The sequence below is a fragment of the Aquarana catesbeiana genome, linkage group LG13 (assembly GCF_042186555.1).
Source record: "Aquarana catesbeiana isolate 2022-GZ linkage group LG13, ASM4218655v1, whole genome shotgun sequence".
In the NCBI taxonomy this organism is placed as follows: Eukaryota; Metazoa; Chordata; class Amphibia; order Anura; family Ranidae; genus Aquarana; species Aquarana catesbeiana.
Genome location: NC_133336.1, coordinates 80,978,002 through 80,996,641, shown reverse-complemented (window position 1 = coordinate 80,996,641; position 18,640 = coordinate 80,978,002). Strand labels below are relative to the sequence as shown.

Here is an 18,640-nt window from a genome sequence, read left to right as displayed (position 1 = left end):
TCCTGAATGCAGCCTTTGTGAAAATGTCTCTTATTTCTGTGGCCGACAATAAAATATGTAAAATCTCTCCAAAAGGGCACATTCACACAAGCTGTTTTGCGGTAATGCATGTTACATGTGTTGGTGTGCTGTAAATGGCACTCCATTGTGCCTCCAAGACACACATGCACTGTAATGTCCTGTACAGGCAGTCCCAGAGTTACATACATCCAACTTACATACGACTCATACTTACAAACGGAAGGAGGCAACAAGAAGTGAGAGGAAATCTACCCCTAGGAAGGGAAATTCACTCTTGTAAAAGCGATCATGGGGAAAAAGGTGTCTCCGCTGAAGCTTTATCACCAATCCTTGTTTACACAACAACCCAAAATTTTCTAAATCCAATTGTCACAGGGACAGAAAGTGAGGTGAAATCTTCTGAACAGGGGAACAGACAGCAAAATGTTACAGGGGTGTTAACCCTTCCCTATGCTATCCAATAAACGTAAAATAATTTTTTGTTGGCTGGTGTTGCACTTAAAAAATTTACCTGTTCCAACTTGCATACAAATTCAACTTAAGAACAACCCTACAGAATTTTGTTTGTAACCCGGTGACTGCCTGTAGCTAAAATGTAAAGATTGCTCTGGTCCACAGGTAGTATCCCCATGGGAAAGTTGAATTGGTTAATGTGGAAAGACAGGGAAATATCACAGTTCATATATGTTTACTGCTTTACCTATCAAAGGATTTGTAAATCTGTACTTCCAAACTTGTGATTTACATTGTCTTAGCCTATATACAGCCATGAAGATCATTCTGCTGCGTTAGGTTAGTTTTAATTTACTGCTTCCTGGATCACCTACTTGCCATGTTACAATCAGAAGTGAAATATGATTGCTGAACCAAGACATACTGTACATGCATTGTGTCTGTGCATTGTAGTATGTGTGCTTAAATCACATGACCGCTATAAGGAATTAAAACTCCATTGGCAAGAAAAACTAAAACCTATATTTATTTCAATTGTGTATTTAGATATTTTCCTGGACCTCTGTTAAAAAAAATATATATCTATAGTTCTACTTTAATGTGATTGTAAAAGTAATTTTAAACATATGTGGAAGAGCACATCTGTGACACTTTAAAAAACAAAACAAAAAAAAAACAAAAACTTGTCCTATTTATAAGTGTCACAGATGTGCTCTGCCACATATGTTTAAAATTACTTTTACAATCACATTAAAGTAGAACTATAGACATTTTTTTTCATTTTGGATAAAATAAAGAAGGTTTTTTGTTTTTTTTCACCTGTGTGGCATTGAGATTTCCCTTCACTTCCTGTCCTATAGCTAACACAGGACGTGAGAGGAAATTTTAGATTTTATTTTATTCACTTTTACTGCTGGAGCCCACAGTAAGTTTCTGATGTGAAGAGAAACTATGTGATTCATGGGCTTTGTGATTGGCCCCTGGGGGAGGGCCGGTTGCTGTGATGGGGAGACTCTGGCTTGAATTGGGACTTCTGACTTGATGGTGGGCCTTTGTTGTAAAAGGGGCTCTGATGTGATGGAGGGACCTCCTAATGTGAATTAAATTTCATCAAGGGGTTGTCTTTGGCTCAGGTTTTCCATTGATGAGTAACATTTATGTTTTTTTTTACATTTTAGACTGGGGTGTCTCAAAAGTTTGCATACTTTTAAAGAGTGATCTGATTGAGAAAAGGTTGAGAAATGCTGTGCTATAGAAGGTATGCTGCAATAATTTTCCATGCATGTAACATGCAAGATCAAATGTATTCTCTAGGGCCACTGATTTATTAGTTTAGAGGCCAACTGGTAAATCTGCTTGCTCCTCTCACAGAATTTCATATATTTAATTCCTGCATAGGTTCATATTTAGCAATGCAGGCCTAGACAAGGCATAGGCTTGACAGATCCAGGCTACTATAGACCTATCCTTTAATTTTTGTTTATAGAGCAAAAAAAAAAAAACCTGTTCCAATAAAATCTAATTTCTTTATAAATTTAGGCCAAAATGTATTCTGCTACATGTTTTTGGTAAAAAAAAGTGTATATTTGTTTGCATGAAAGCTATAGTGTCTATAAACTATGGTGTGTGTGTGTGTGTGTATGTATATGCATGTGTGTGTATATATATATGTATGTGTGTGTATATATATATATATATATATATATATATATATATATATATATATATCTCACGTCTTGAGTCTCCTAAAATGACCCCTCTTTGGAAAGTAGACAGTCAGCTATTTAGTAAGAGGCGAGGCAAGTTTTTTGAAGTTTGTAATTTGTCACATTTATTTGGAAAATTAAGTTTTGTTTTTTTTTAACGTACGACAGTGCAGTACAGCATCATCGTATGACTGGAGTGGCAGTGATCAGAGATATACTTGACTGGTGAACATATGTAAAAAAAAAAAAATCATTTTATTTTTTTACTATTTTTTTTTTTACATACTTTCATCAAGTCAGTGACACTGTACTACTTTGGGAGGGTGGGGGGTTGATCGGGGACTTTTTTTTTTACACATTACTGTTAGTGATAATCACAGCAGTGTTTTGAACCGTCATTAATGGGTTACATTCATAACAGCTGTGATTACTATTGCGATGCTGTGATTGGCCCAGAGCTATCACATGGTGCAGGATGCTGTGATTGGTCCAGGTACCATGTGATAGTTGTGGGCCAATCACAGCATCATAATACTAAGCACAGCTGTTATGATTGAAACCCATTTATAACAGTTGTGTTTACATTGTGATCATTTGATCGCATAGCGATCATTTGACACCCCAGCCACTCAAAGCGTACTGGGAGCTGCAATCTGCTGTGTCTGGTGAACACAGCAGTCGCTGGAGTGGCGCACTGCACGCCCCAGGGGTTTGCTGGTGCGCATGTGCAGGGCAATGTACAGGTATGTCGCCTGGCCTGTAGCTGTAACCCGCTCATAGTAAAACTACTGTGGGCAGGTGGGAAGTGGTTAAAGCTAACATGCAACTTTTTTCCAGAATGTCAATTTCTATCATTTATGTAATGGTTGACCTTGTTCATGCTTCGAGGGTCACAAACGACATTACAATACAGTAGTCTCAATCTGTTTATTATTCATAAATAAACACAGACATTTCACAGTAAAAGTATTATGGCATAATGAAGGCTACTGTACTTATTTTGACTGTAGGTAAGGTATTATGAGGAACCAGTAAAACCTATATATTAATTTTCGTTCTGTTTAAAAAAATAAGGGTTTTTCATATCTCACATTTAGCAATAGACACAATTTGCTTCATTTATCATCATGCCTAAAATGTAGCACTCTCTAGTGCACAATCGCAACCATATTGATTCAAAACTTTGGTTACTGTAATGCAAACTAGACAACTCTTATTTCATGCACTTTGATAAATAAGACCTCACTGTGAACTATATTGGGGAGAACTGGGCTACCTAACTGCCACGGTTAAACCTGTAACTTCTTAATAATAATAGATAGTCAACAGTGGTTCTGAAGATGGAGATTCAACTCTTCTACAGGCAGTCCCCGAGTTACGAACACCCGAGTTACGACCGACTCCTACTTACAAACGGGTCTCAATGCCAGCCGTTTTTGCTCCATGCTGGTCCTGGATACCTCTGAGCAGCTATCTTGCAGCGCCGGACACATCCAACACTGCAGTACTATATGTACTGCATGGCCAAAAGAGCCCCAGGTAACATAGCTGCATGCCCAGAAGTGCCCGGAACATCCCACATCCCTGCACAGGCTGAAGTTGCACTTAAAAATGCACTGTTCTGACTTACACACAAATTCCACTTAAGAACAAACCTATAGTCCCTATTGTGTTCGTAACCTGGGGACTGCCTGGTATAATCAGTTATTGGGGATACAATAAGGATCTCTTTCTATATCTGATTAAGTTTGTCATTGTATACAATTTCTCTTCTTTTTACTCTGGGGTACTACTGACCATTTGCTTCTTTTCTTAGTGGGTATCAGCAGGTGATGGGACAAGGGTGTAAGTTGCTAATATGACCTGTTCTGTAGATTCCAATATGTATTGGGGTGAAAGGAGAAAAGAAACATACTGATGTGTAATGAGCAGCTTTGTAGTTTATCTGCAGACAGTCTTAATAGTCATTAACATAAATTAGTTTTAATCCCTTATTTTACTTTTTTGTTGTTTTTTTCCACTTTGAAAGCATGATGTATAAATAGATTTAATGAAACTGAAATGGCTCCTCAAGTTATGGAGCAGTTTGATGAGAATGAAACGTGCTGGTAGCGTACCTTAACTTATCCTGCTGCAGTTCAGCCTGATTTCAGCTCAGCAGGTTTGACGATAGTTTGGTCTCATTTCCGTTGCCCTGTGGACCATTAACGGGTACTGCTTTGGTATCTTCTAGTAGGTGGTATTAAATAAGAAGACAAAAAGGTGCCTTTTAGACATCAGGGAGTCCTTTCAGCCACAAAAATAAATAGCATATATAAACCATTGAAGAAGGAAAAGCAAGACTGAGGTATTTATCCCATTTGCTCTTTTATTCTTTGTTCTCTACCTAAAGACCTTCTGACCTTATGCAGAAGATCTGGTGGAGGTAAGTAAGGAGAAACTTGCTCCTTGTACACAGCAGTGTTCTCTTTAAAGTCAGGAGGCTGGTTCCACACAATGGGTGCAAAATCTAGTTGTAGAAACCACCATTGATCACAAGTCTTCTCTCAGTGAGGTAATTAGGGTCACAGACAGAATTTAAGTAGACTTCCAGTGTTTTGCTGCCTTCTATTTTTTGTTGTAACATGTAGGTACCAGTATTCTGGGAATTCAGTTGTCAATCAAAAGTGGCCCTTAAGCCAGCTGAGGGTTGCTAATACTGGAAATTCTTCTTATTGCAAAGTAGGGAAAAAATTGAAAGCCACAGTTTTCATTTTAAACAAGCTTGGAAAAAAATAAAACATCCAGTTGTGCTTTGTAAATGCAGAAGAAATACCGGGAGTAGGGCAAAATTAAATGACAAAAATTAACAGGATTGGAAGGAGATGGGTTGATCCAGATAACTTTCTTTAGCAGTCTCCCCGGTCCGCAGCAGTAGGGGAGTTTTTGGCTTGGACAGAGGAAGGCTCCTCCCAGTCATCCTCGTCAAAGCCATGAAACGTAGAAGTGTCGCTTTCTGAAGTGGAACCGAATAAGTCCTCTGCGTTGTTCATCTCCTCCTTCCTGCCTTCTCTTCCCAAATGAGCTGACATGTATGATGAATATATCAGCACAAAGGTTAAGTAACATACATTCAAATATCAATGCATATTAACTAGCACAGCCACACCAAGACAAAATCAAATGCAAAAAAAAAAAGGCATTCATAATCAAATGTTAAAGTGAATCAACCATCTATACAGATTGGCAGCAAAAGGGTTATTCAATTAAATTTACTTTGAAAGAACGGCAAGCACAGTACTTTAGGTATTTGGATTGTTTGTAAACTGCTCATGGACGATTAAGTTACCATTGGATCTTCCAACATGGAAGTATTTCCTTAACTATAACCAAACATTTCTAAAATAGTGAACAAAAGACACTAGCTAGCCTATGTATTTGCATCAGCTTAACCGCAAATGGTAACCAAACACACCAAAGCTTAGAGGCATACATACAGCAATATTCTTGTTGAAAATTGTCCATTGTTATAGATGCATGGCCGCTGTACAAGTAGTACTATATTGCAAAAATGTCAAACTCAGACATTCCATATACTGTAGCATTTACATTAGTATAAACTGTGTGCCAACTCTTTGCAAGCTCTTGGTTGCATTCACTCCAGTTCAATTTCTCTAGAGCGATTTTACCAAAACAAAAAACCTTTCCGAGTGAAATAAGATTATGTGGATTCCACTGTTTTTGCACATACATTTTTTCTCTATTTTGGTCAAAAAATCTCACCCACTTTTCTGAACCGATAGTTTTAATGCATATATCACAAAACTAGGTTTTCCATCTTAACTTTGGAATATGTAAATAAATGTATTGCTATAAACTGGCATTTAGGGGTATGGAATAAAGAATGCGTTCTAGATCATTATTCCTCTTGCATAATGAATTACACTGGGCCTTCCCTTGTCAGACTGGAGAACTATTTGCACATTCATTCTGCATTACCATATTCTACTTAGATATTCTTTTTTCGTAATGGATATAAAAATAAAAAATGGGCCAAATATTTAATGTGTGTGATCTGTGGATATAAAGCTGACTGAACATTGCAGATGGCTGTATATTTATTTTTTTTGTCCATTCATAATTTATACTTCAGTTACTATTTGACCACTATAATATGATTACAGTAGTACTGAAAAAAAATGTTCTATAGGAACACTGTGCATAGTCAGGGAGCTCCAGTTTAGGCTGATACAATGGATATTTTAATATACTGTCAGGGATATATGTTCAGATGTTTACAGTTATTAATTTGAGCAGATTTCATTATTAGATTGTAAAAATGTTTTACGTAGACAAATGTACAAAAAGATGTTGCCAAAATAGATGCAGCAAATGATACCTAAATTATCAAATGATTTGCTTTAGTTAACATCTTGGCAATGCATTATTAAATGGAACATATATGAGGTGTGATTTAATTTCCAGAATGCCCACAATGTAGCACTATGGTGAGTAATAGGAATCTAGAGCAGCGAATTAACATCAAATTTTGGAGGAAAATTGGCGAGTGAAACTTTAGCTTATGGTGAACATTCCATGACGAAATAAAGTGTTTTTGAATGGCATAAGTGGTTAACCACTTGCCGACTGCCACACACCAATATACGTCGGCAGAATGGCACGGGTGGGCAAATGGGCGTATCTGTACGTCCCTCCCTGTGGGCGGGGGGAGCAATCTCCCCCCTGTGCCTGCGGTGGTCAGATTCGTTAGAGAACCAATCAGTCCTCAATGATTTATGGCCTGGACCTAACTAATTAAATCATTCCCCTGCCTGTGTAACAGTAAACACAGACAGGGGACGTGATGTCATCTCTCCTCGTGGGGTCTTTTCGATTCCAGTGAGAGGAGAGAGAACGTCTAACAGTGAGTTGCACAACACTACACTAACACCAGTACACATAGGTACACTTGTCACCCCCCGATCGCCCCTCCAGTTAACCTCTTCACTCCCTGTCACTGTGTCACCAATTGCAGTTTACAGATTTTTCACTGATCACTGCATTGGTGTAATTTGTGACTGTAATAAGTGTTAGGGCAGTTAGTAGGCCCAGGTAGGTCTAGGGTACCCCCTAATGAAGGTTTAACCCCTTGATTGCCCCCCAGTTAACCCTTTCACCCCCTGTTGCCAGTGTCACTAATAGATCTTTTTTCTGATTGCTGTATTTGTGTCACGGGTGACGCTAATACTGTTGATTAGTTTCACCTTTCTAGGCCTATCCCTCCTCATGGGCATAACTAAAAAAAGTGAGTTGCGGTCATATTGGTCCACTGACCCAATTCACCATATGCCCGTGTTCTCTGTCCCCATGGCCAGGGCACGATACAAGCAGATCTTGCGGTTCATGCACTTCAATGATAATGAACTCTGTCGTCCTCGGGGTGACCCTGGATACGATTGGCTCTACAAAATTCGGCCCCTCGTAAACAACTTCAACCAACAGTTTGAAGCCTTGTTTACTCCCGATCAAGTTGTCTGCATTGATAAATGCATGATTAAGTTTTCTGGCCCCTTGGCTTTCAAGCAGTATCTTCCCAGCAAGCGTGCCAGATATGGGGTCAAGATGTATAAGCTCTGTGACAGGGCCACAGGCTATACATATAGTTTTATGGTTTACGAGGGAAGAAACAGTTATGTAGAGCCGGAGAACTGCCCAGACTACATAGGGAGAGCTGGTAAGATTGTGTTGGACTTGGTGTCACAGGGGTACCACTTGTATGTGGACCACTTTTTAGTCACTTGTTTGATCATGGAATTGGCGCATGTGGCATCATGCGATCTAATCAGCGGGGCTTACCCCAGCTGCTTGTAGATTCCCGTCTTAGGCTGAAGGGGGAAAGCCTGCTTGAAGTGTAATAATTTTCTTGCTGTGAAGTGGAGGGATAATAAGAATGTTTTCGTTCTGTCCTCCCTTCACGCAGACACAACGGTTCAAATTCCTACGGCGACTGGTGTTGTGGAGAAACCCCTTGGTGTCCACATAAATAACCTTAATATGGGAGAGGTGGACCTCAACGACCAGTTGTTGGCACCGTACCTAGTTGCCCATAAGGCCAGACGCTGGTAAAAGTGTCTGTATACTTATTCCAATTGGCTCTGCTAAATGCTTATGTGCTATACAAAGCTTCAGAATTAACTGGATCCTTCCTTAAATTCCAGGAAGAGATCACAGCCCTTCTGTTTCCAGATGGTGCTGTGGCCCAACTTCCCAATTCAAATGCAGTAAGCTGGCTGCTTGGGAGGCATTTTCCGTATGTCCTCCCTGGTACCCCCTACCCAATGAGCCCCCCCAAAAAAAGTTGTGTCTGTAGAAAATGCGGATATAGACATGACACCCGCTATTATTGTCACTCCTGTCCTGACCATCCTGGTCTTTTCATAGGTGAATGTTTTGAACGCTACCACACACAAGTGGAGTATTAGCATAGGGTACAGCACTGCACAGACTAGGACACACTTTCACAGGGTCTCCAAAGATGACATCGCATTTATGAGAGACCCGAACCTGGAACCGAACCGGTATAACCACTACAACCGTTACAGTTACAAATAAAAGTTAAAAAAAAAAATTATATATATATATATATATATATATATATATATATATATATATATATATATATATATATATATAATAAAATAAAAAAAACAAAAATAGTTGTTGTTATATTATTCTCTCTCTCTCTCTTGCTATTGTTCTACTCTTTTTTACTGTATTCTACAATGCAATGTTTTATTGTTACTATGTTTTATCATGTTTGCTTTTCAGGTATGTAATTCTTTTAAACTTTACTGTTTACTGTGGTTTGTTGTTAACTATTTTTTTGTTTTCAGGTATGCCATTCAGCTGCAGCACTGATTTATTTATCTTGACAGCAACAGCATTTGCTCCCACGATACGTAAATCAGCGACTCCAGTGCTGTAGAAGGTGATTTTACCATCACAGATGGTAAATCACACATCACACAAAAAAAGAGCATATATGCCGAATCATGGGGGCAGGGGTGGAGGGGCGATTTGCCCCTAACATTAGGGACGGATTGCCCCCATGCTTCGGCATATATATTTTAGGCACAGATTGCATTAAAAATGTTTTATTTTTACTAGTTTTAGTTTTATTGTATTTGCTTTGCAGGTATGGTATGTCTTACTGTTATACTGTAATGTTACTTTGTTTTACTGTTAACCATCATTTGCTTAGCAGGTACGCCATTCAGCTGCAGCACTGATTTATTTATCTTGACCGCAACAGCGTTTGCTCCCATGATGCGAAAATCAGTGACTCCAGCGCTGTAGGAGGTGATTTCACCACCACAGTTAAAAAAAAAAAAAAAAGGTGCATGTATGCCCATCATTAGAAGTGGGTGGATGAAGGGCGGTATTCTAATGGTGGGCATACCCATCGATCGATCTTCTTTTTTTTTTGTTCAGCTCACAGGCTGCATGAGAAAAAGAACATTACAATGTATGCCCACCAAGGACCAGCAACATACTGGTATGTTGCTGGATTTTGAGTGGTTAGACCAGAATAATGCCTGCAGGTTTAGGTATCATTTTGGTATCATTCTTTTCAGCCAGCGGTCCGCTCTCATGTAAAAGCAATCCTAGCGGCTAATTAGTCTCTAGACTGCTTTTATAAGCAGTGGGAGGGAACGCCCCCCCCCCCACTGTCTTCCATGGTTTTCTCAGGCTCTCCTGTCCCAACAAGAAACCCGAGAATGCAGCCGGTGGTTCCGCCAGCTGACCATAGAGCTGATCAGAGACCAGAATGGCTCCAATCATCTATATGGCCTAAGAAACCGGAAGGTGCGAGCATTTCATGACTTAGGTTTCGCTGGATATAAACAGTGCCAATGATAAATTGGGAAAGCATTTTATCACACCGATCTTGGTGTGGTCAGATACTTTGAGGGCAGAGGAGAGATCTAGGGTCTAATAGACCCTCATTTTTTCAAAAAAAGAGTACCTGTCACTACCTATTGCTATCATAGGGGATATTTTACATTCCCTGTGATAACAATAAAAATTATTAAAAAATAACCCCTGCCCCCCTGTGCTCACGTGCAAAGTGAACGCAAGCGTTAGTCTGGAGTCATATGTAAACAGCAATTGCACCATGCATGTCAGGTATCACCGCGAAGGTCAGATTGAGGGCAGTAATTTTAGCAGTAAACCCCCTCTGTAAATCTAAAGTGGTAACCTGTAAAGGCTTTTAAAAATGTATGTAGTTTGTCACCGCTGCACGTTTGTGCTCAATTTTAAAGCATGTCATGTTTGGTATCCATGTACTCGGCATAAGATCATCTTTTTTATTGCAAACATTTGGGAAATATAGTGTGTTTTAGTGCATTAAAATTTTAAAAAGTGTGTTTTTTCAAAAAAAATTGCATTCGAAAAATCGCTGCGCAAATACTGTGTGAAAAAAAAATTGCAACACCCACCATTTTAATCTGTATAGCATTTGCTTTAAAAAAATATATATAATGTTTGGGGGTTCAAAGTAATTTTCTTGCAAAAAAAAAATAAAATTTTTGATGTAAACAAAAAGTGTCAGAAAGGGCTTTGTCTTCAAGTGGTTAGAAGAGTGGGTGATGTGTGCCATAAGCTTCTAAATGTTGTGCATAAAATGCCAGGACAGTTCAAAACCCCAACAAATGACCCCTTTTGGAAAGTAGACACCCCAAGCTGATAGGCATGTTGAGTCCATAGAATATTTTATATTTTGCCACAAGTTTCTGGAAAATGGCACTTTTATTTATTTTTTTGCACAAAGTTGTCACTAAATGATATATTGTTCAAACATGGCATGGTTATATGTGGAATTACACCCCAAAATACATTCTGCTGCCTCTTCTGACTACGGGGATACCACATGTGTGAGACTTTTTGGGAGCCTAGCCGCATACAGGACCCTGAAAACCAAGCACCGCCTTCAGGCTTTCTAAGGGCGTAAAATGGTGATTTCACTTCCTCACTACCTATCGCAGTTTTGGAGGCCCTGTAATGTCAAGATAGCACAAAGTCCCCCAAATTACCCCATTTTGGAAAGTAGACACCCCAAGGTATTTGCTAAGAGGCATGATGAGTATTTTGCAGATCACATTTATTTTTGAAAATGAAGAAAGAAAAGACATTTTTTTTTTCTTTTTTCAATTTTCAAAATTTTGTGACAAAAAGCAAGATCTGCAAAATACTCAACATGCCTCAGCAAATAGCTTAGGGTGTCTACTTTCCAAAATGGGGTCATTTGGGGGGGTTGTGCTATCTGGGCATTTCATGGCCTCTGAAACTGTGATAGGCAGTGAGGAGTGAAATAAAAAATGTTAGCCCTTAGAAAACTTGAAGGCAGTGATTGGTTTTTGGGGTCCTGTACGCAGTTAGACTGCCAAAAAGTTCCACCCATGTGGTATCCCCATACACAGGAGAAGCAGCAGAATGTATTTTGGGGTGTAATTCCAAATATAGCCATGCCATGTTTGAACAATATATCATTTAGTGACAACTTTGTGTAAAAAAAAAAAAAAATTGCAATTTTCCCGAAACTTGTGGCAAAATATAAAATATTCCATGGACTCAACATGCCTCTCAGCAAATAGCTTGAAGTGTCTTCTTTCCAAATGGGGTCATTTGGGGGAGGGGAGGGTTGTACCATCTTGTCATTTCATGGCCTCCGAAACTGTGATAGGTAGCGAGGAAGGGAAATCACCATTTTACGCCCTTAGAAAGCCTGAAGGCGGTGATTGGTTTTCGGGGTCCTGTACATGGCTAGGCTCCCAAAAAGTCTCACACATGTGGTATCCCCGTACTCAGGAGAAGCAGCAAAATGTATTTTGGGGTGTAATTACACATATGCCCATGGCATGTTTGAGCAATATATCATTTAGTGACAACTTTGTGCAAAAAAAACCCCAAAAATAAATAAAATTTGTCAATTTCCCGCAACTTGTGGCAAAATATAAAATATTCTATGGACTCATCAACATGCCTCTCATCAAATAGCTTGGGGTGTCTACTTTCCAAAATGGGGTAATTTGGGGGGGTTTTGTGCTATCTTGGCGTCTTGGTGTAATTCCACATGTAACCATGGCACGTGTGAGCAATATATCAATTAGTGACAACTTTGTGTATTTTATTTATTTTTTTGTCATTTTTCAATCACTTGTGACAAAAAATAAAAGATTCAATGGGCTCAACATGCCTCTCAGCAATTTCCTTGGGGTGTCTACTTTCCAAAATGGGGTCATTTTGGGGGGGGGGGGGGGGTTGTACTGCCCTGCCATTTTAGAACCTCAAGAAATGAGATAGGCAGTCATAAACTAAAAGCTGCGTAAATTCCAGAAAATGTACCATAGTTTGTAAAATAATAAATATATTATTGACTTTTATTTTACCAAAGACATGTGGCTGAATACATTTTGGCCTAAATGTATGACTAAAATTGAGTTTATTGATTTTTTTTTTTTTTTTATAACAAAAAGTAGAAAATATCATATCAAATATTTTTTTAAAAAAATTTTCGGTCTTTTTCCGTTAATATCGCAAAAAATAAAAATTGCAGAGGCAATCAAATACCATCAAAAGAAAGCTCTATTTGTGGGGAAAAAAGGACGCAAATTTTGTTTGGGTACAGCATTGCATGACCTCGAAATTACCACTTAAAACAGCGCAGTGCCAAATTGTAAAAAGTGCTCTGGTCATTGAGCAGCAAATCCTCAGGGGGTGAAGTGGTTAAGGAAGGGTGGGAAGATGTCCATGATGATGCAAGAAGTGGGCAACCAAAAATGCAAAGGACAGATGCAAATGTGGACAGAGTTCATAGAACATGGTACAACTATTAACCAGCATTGTTACTTGGAAATTCTGAAAAGTTATGGAAATAGGTTTGGAGGAAAAGATCGGAACTCTGGCCTGATAATTGTATTCTCCACCACAACAATGCTCCTGCACATGATGCGTTAAGTGTTTGCAAGTTCCTGGGCCAGAAATCCTTTCTGAAACTTGAACCACAACCTTCTACCCCTGACTTAGCAGCCTGTAACTTCTGGCAGCTTCCAAAATTAAAAAATGCTTTAAAAGGATGAAGATTTGATGACATTCCGGACATTAAGCAAGTCGCGACAATGATACTACGCAACTTTCTGGAAAACAAATTTCAGTATTGTTTCTGGCACTGTCATCTAGAAAAGTGCATTGCTTCATGAAGGAACTACTTTGAAGGTGAGAAGGCCAGTAGTGTATAAGTAAGCAAACATTTTTTTATTTTGCAGCCATTCTGGGAATTTAAATTGTCACACCTCATACATCGTAAAATTATTTAAATTTTTTTTTGTTGGGGGGGGGGGGGGGGGGAGTTGGTAAATGAGTTCATGCAAATTTCAGTCAACACTGGGCTCTGTATGGACATGTACATAAAAAGAATGTTAGAAAGGCTTCTTTTGTTTGGAAAAATAGCCTCCCTTGTGTATGTTGTGTTTTTTCTGTAGTTTTTGGTCCATATTATTGGATCTTACTAATCAGATTCAATATAAACACTAACCTAACACGGGGAAAAAATATATTTTAGCTTTGGTCCTCTGGGAACCCTAGGTTTGCAGGTCTCTGCAATATTTGCTTTGCATCTCTAAAGACTTAAAGGAGCCTAGCCAAAAAACTTTTGAGTTCTTTTGAACATTTAATGCATTCACTTGTCTTCAAGTGCAGGCACAATTCCATGCATTGTAAATCTTTTGGAAGAGACTCGGAGCAGAAAGAGGAATGACCTACCAGAGCGTCCACAGTCGGCACAGGATACAAGCTCTTCAGGTTGTCCGCTCTTCTTGTTCATGGTTGAGTCTCCAAGGCAGAAGTCACAGTAGTTGTTTGAAAGTATAGCACCATCTGATCCTTTCCGAGCTAGAAAAAGTACATTTATGTTGAATCTGTTTTATTAAGTTTCAAGCATTTTTAACCACTTGCCTACCGTGCACTTACACCCCCTTCCTGCCCAAGCCATTTTTCAGCTTTCAGCACTGTCACACTGTGAGGCCTCGTTCACACCTATGCTAATTAGATGTGTGTTTCCCCGCATCTAATTCGCATAGCAGAAGAATGTGACTGCCGGTTCACATATCTCCGGGGCGGCTGCGAAACGCACTGCACAAAAACGATGTGCGTCTTTGCCTCTGTTTTAAGGCCGAATTCAGGCATAGAATCGGCCCTGATTCATCCCTGAAACGGGGAACAGGGATGCACAGCGCTCCTGTGTTATCCGCAGCGCGTTATAGTGTGAACCCGGCTTCAATGACAATTGCGCAGTCGTGCTACACTGTACCCAAACAATTTTTTTATCATTTTCTTCACACAAATAGAGCTTTATTTTGGTGGTATTTAGTCACTGCTGGGTTTTTTATTTTTTTCCAAAAAAAAAAAAAAAGACCAAAAATTTTGAAAAAAAAAAATGTTTTTCACTTTTTTTCTGCCAGTAAATTTTGTAACTAAGTAATTTTTCGCCCTCTGCGCTGAGGCGACACTGATGGGCACTGATAGGCTGAACTGGTGGGCATTGATGAGGTGGCACTTATGGGCACTGATGAGGCGGCACTTATGGGCACTGATTAGGTGGCACTGATGAGGAGGCACTAATATGCCGCTCTTACAGTTGTTCTCATAAATTTACATACCCTGGCAGAATTTATGATTTCTTGGCCATTTTTCAGAGAATATGAATGATAACCCAAAAACATTTGTTTCACTCATGGTTAGTGTTTGGCGGAAGCAATTTATTATCAATCAACTGTGTTTGCTCTTTTTAATTCATATTGACAACAGAAACTACCCAAATGCCCCTGATCAAAAGTTTACATACCCCGGAATGCTTGGCCTTGGTACAGACACAGAATGTGGCACAACAGGGTAAAATGGCAATTAAAGGTTAATTTCTCACATTTGTGGCTTTTTACATCACAATTAGTGTCTGTGTATAGTCAATGAGTTTGTTAGCTCTCACATGAATACACTAAGCAGGCTAGACACTGAGACATGAGGAGGTAGAAAAGAACAGTCAAAAAAACCTGCGTAACAAGGTAATGAAACTTTACAAAGATGGAAAAGGATATAAAAAGATATCCAAAGCCTTGAATATGCCAGTCAGTACTGTTTAATCCCTTATTAAAAATTGGAAATTAGGGGCTCTTTTGATACCAAGCCAAGGTCAGGTAGACGAAAAAAGATTGCAGCCACAACTTGTGGAAGAATTGCTCAGCATACAAAGAAAAACCCCACAGGTAACCGCAGGAGAAATACAGGCTGCTCTCCAAGAAGACGGTGTGGTTGTTTTTAAGGAACACAATTCAATGATACTTGAACAAAGAAGAGCTTCATGGTTGAGCTGCCAGAAGGAAGTCTTTACTGCGCCAATGCCACAAAAAAGCCAATGAGGCATGTCAAGGTGGTGTTGGACATATTGTAACCAGGCTTTTTTGTGGAACTTGTACAGTTAAGGCTTCTTTCTGGCAACTTGACCATGCGGCTCTTTTTTGTTCAGGTATCATCATCATCATATTGTGCTCTTTAAAAACAACCACACCATCTTTTTCCAGAGCAGCCTGTATTTCTCCTGAGGTTAACTGTGGGTTTTTCTTTGTATCCCAAACAGTTCCTGTGGCAGTTGTGGCTGAAATCTTTCTTGATCTACCTGACCTTGGCTTGGTATCAAGAGATCCCCAAATTTTCCATTTCTTATTAAGTGATTGAACAGTACTGACTGGCATATTCAAGGCTTTGGATATCTTTTTATAACCTTTTCCATCTTTGTAAACTTTTATTACCTTGTTAAGCAGGTTTTTTGACTGTTCATTTCTACCTCCTCATGGCTCAGTGTCTAGCCTGCTTAGTGCATCCATGTGAGAGCTAACAAATTCATTGACTATACACAGACACTAATTGTGATTTAAAAAGCCACAAATGTGAGAAATTAACCTTTAATTGCCATTTTAACCTGGGTGTGCCACCTTTTGTGTCTGTACCAAGGCCAAACATTCCAGGGTATGTAAACTTTTGATCGGGGTCATTTGGGTAGTTTCTGTTGTCATTATGATTTAAGAAGAGTAAACACAGTTGATTGATAATAAATGGCTTCAGCCAAACACTAACCATGAGTCAAAGAAATGTTTTTGTGTTATCATTCATATTCTCTAAAAAAATGGCCAAGAAATCATTAATTCTGCCAGGGTATGTAAACTTATGAGCACAACTGTATGGGCACTGATAAGCACTGTTAGGCGACACTAATTGGCACTGATAGGCAGCACTGATGGGCACTGGTAGGTGGCACTGATAGGTGGCACGAATAGGCGGTACTGATGGGCATTGATGGGTGACACTGATGGGCATTGATTGACAGCAGTGATAGGCAGCACTGATAGGCGGCACTGATTGCCAGCACTGACTGGCATCGCTAATGGGTACTGATTGGTGGCACTTGTGGACAGTGGTGGGCACTGATCACTGGCATTGGTGGACATTGATTACATTCCTAAATGTCCCCCTGTGAGGAGATCCCGCTGATCGTCTCTCCTTGCCACACACTCTGTCAGTGTGAGGTGAGGAGCGCCGTTTACCAGCACTTCCTTGTTTACATGTGACCGGCTGTGATTGGACACAGCCGATCACATGTTTAAAGAGCTGCGGACGCAGCTCTTTCCACAGATCAGGGTCGCGCCATGTCCTAGCAACATGGCACGACCGCGATCACGCAAGAGCGGCCTTTCTGGGACACCGTCATATGACGTCGTCCGAGAACAAAAGCTGCACCACCCCGCCGTCATTTGACGGTGGGTGGGCGGCACCCAGTTAAACAACATTGAATAACCATAGGCAAGATATATAATAATTCCGTTGAATGAACAAGTGTACATTAGGATCGGGAGGACATTAAAAGAACATGTATCACATAAGCGTAGTCATGTTGATATCATCAAAGAGTATAAAAATAAACCAAGTAATGGTAACTCAAGTAACCAGTAGACCACTTTAAACAATGGTGTAGAAAACAGAAAAAAACAAGGCTCAACACATATGGCCTGAGAGTGTGGTGAATCTACCGGTAAGATTACAATAATCTCAGAAAGGTAAAGGAGGAGGAGTAGAAAGGGCGGAGACGCATGGAAAGAGAGAAATAAAAAAAAAAAGGGGGGTGGGGTGGGGAGGAGGGTATAAGAGAGAAAGGGAAGTGGGGGGAAAACGTATATCAAGCTACTCATGAGAGGGCCCAGGGGGACTAGTAGGAGCTGTATCCGCTATAAAAGGGTCAAAATCAGAAGAGAACCGGAAGTGTAACCAAACGGTCCACATAATAGTGTGGGTCTCACTTTTATCAGCATCCCACGCTAACATCCTTTCAATATGTTCGATCCTGTCCACTTCGCAGGCCCAGTGCGCTAGATAGGGGACCACTGGTTGGTGCCAAGATCTAGCAATAACTGAACGTGCAGCAGTCAGCAAATGGCGAATCAAGCTCTTCTTGATTTGTTTGTATGACCCTGGTAACATAGATAGGACCGTTAAGTGGGGTTCATTAGGACATTTGTCCCCAACAAGTTTGTCGTATAGCTGGAGAATCTTGTCCCAAAAGGGGGTAACACATGGGCACGTGCCCCAAATATGTGTCATGTTACCCGGGGCCTGCAAACATCTCCAACATAGGTCCAAAACATTAGGATCAAGCTTGTGTAGAATAGTGGGGCACCGATACCACCTAAAGAATATATGATAATTCCGTTCTTGGGCATGAAATGAGATAGATAATTTCAGGCCCCGTTCACACCTATGCAAATTAGATGCGGCTTACACCGCATCCAATTCGCAGGACATTTTAAAATGCATTCATTTGAATCCATCTGGTTCACATACAGTCAGGTCCATAAATATTGGGACATCGACACAATTCTAATCTTTTTGACTCTATACACCACCACAATGGATTTGAAATGAAACGAAAAAGATGTGCTTTAACTGCAGACTTGTGCATTTTCTGGGCATTGTGGTACGAATTACAAGCACATTATGTTCTATGGGAACGCATCTGATACGCAGATACATTCCGTTCTGAACACGAATTCTCTCCTTCTCCTCACTACACCTCCCCCTCTCCCCCCTCTCTCTGCTCACTGATCTGCAGCTACAACAGAGAGGAACCACTGAACAGCCATTTTTTTCTCTTTGCAGAGAAAACGGAGCTGGAATTCGCACTGCACATGTGTGAACCCAGCCTAAAAGAAAGCGCCATTGTTTTGCCCCATTCCATATCATTTGGAGACAAGTCCATCTCCCTTTCCCATTTTGAAAGGAATATCGGTGGGTTTGGATAAGAAACCTGAATCAGTAGCTGGTATATCAGGGACAGTGAATGCTCTGGTCTGTCCGACTGGCATAACAACCCAACT

The 18,640-nt window shown here is 40.0% G+C and overlaps 1 protein-coding gene across 9 annotated transcripts in view; it reads right to left on the bottom strand.

Moving 5' to 3' along the window:
* DPF3 (double PHD fingers 3) overlaps positions 1–18,640 on the bottom strand; it is a 458,181-nt gene that overhangs the window by 37,633 nt on the left and 401,908 nt on the right. For 6 of the 9 annotated variants that reach the window (XM_073610451.1, XM_073610453.1, XM_073610448.1 and 3 more), the window contains one exon: positions 13,983–14,111. In XM_073610451.1, coding sequence (XP_073466552.1) covers positions 13,983–14,111 — 129 coding nt within the window. Of the gene's footprint in view, positions 1–3,129; positions 5,245–13,982; positions 14,112–18,640 lie in introns of those variants that run through there. The other 3 variants (XM_073610456.1, XM_073610450.1, XM_073610452.1) reach the window with 3 other exon arrangements.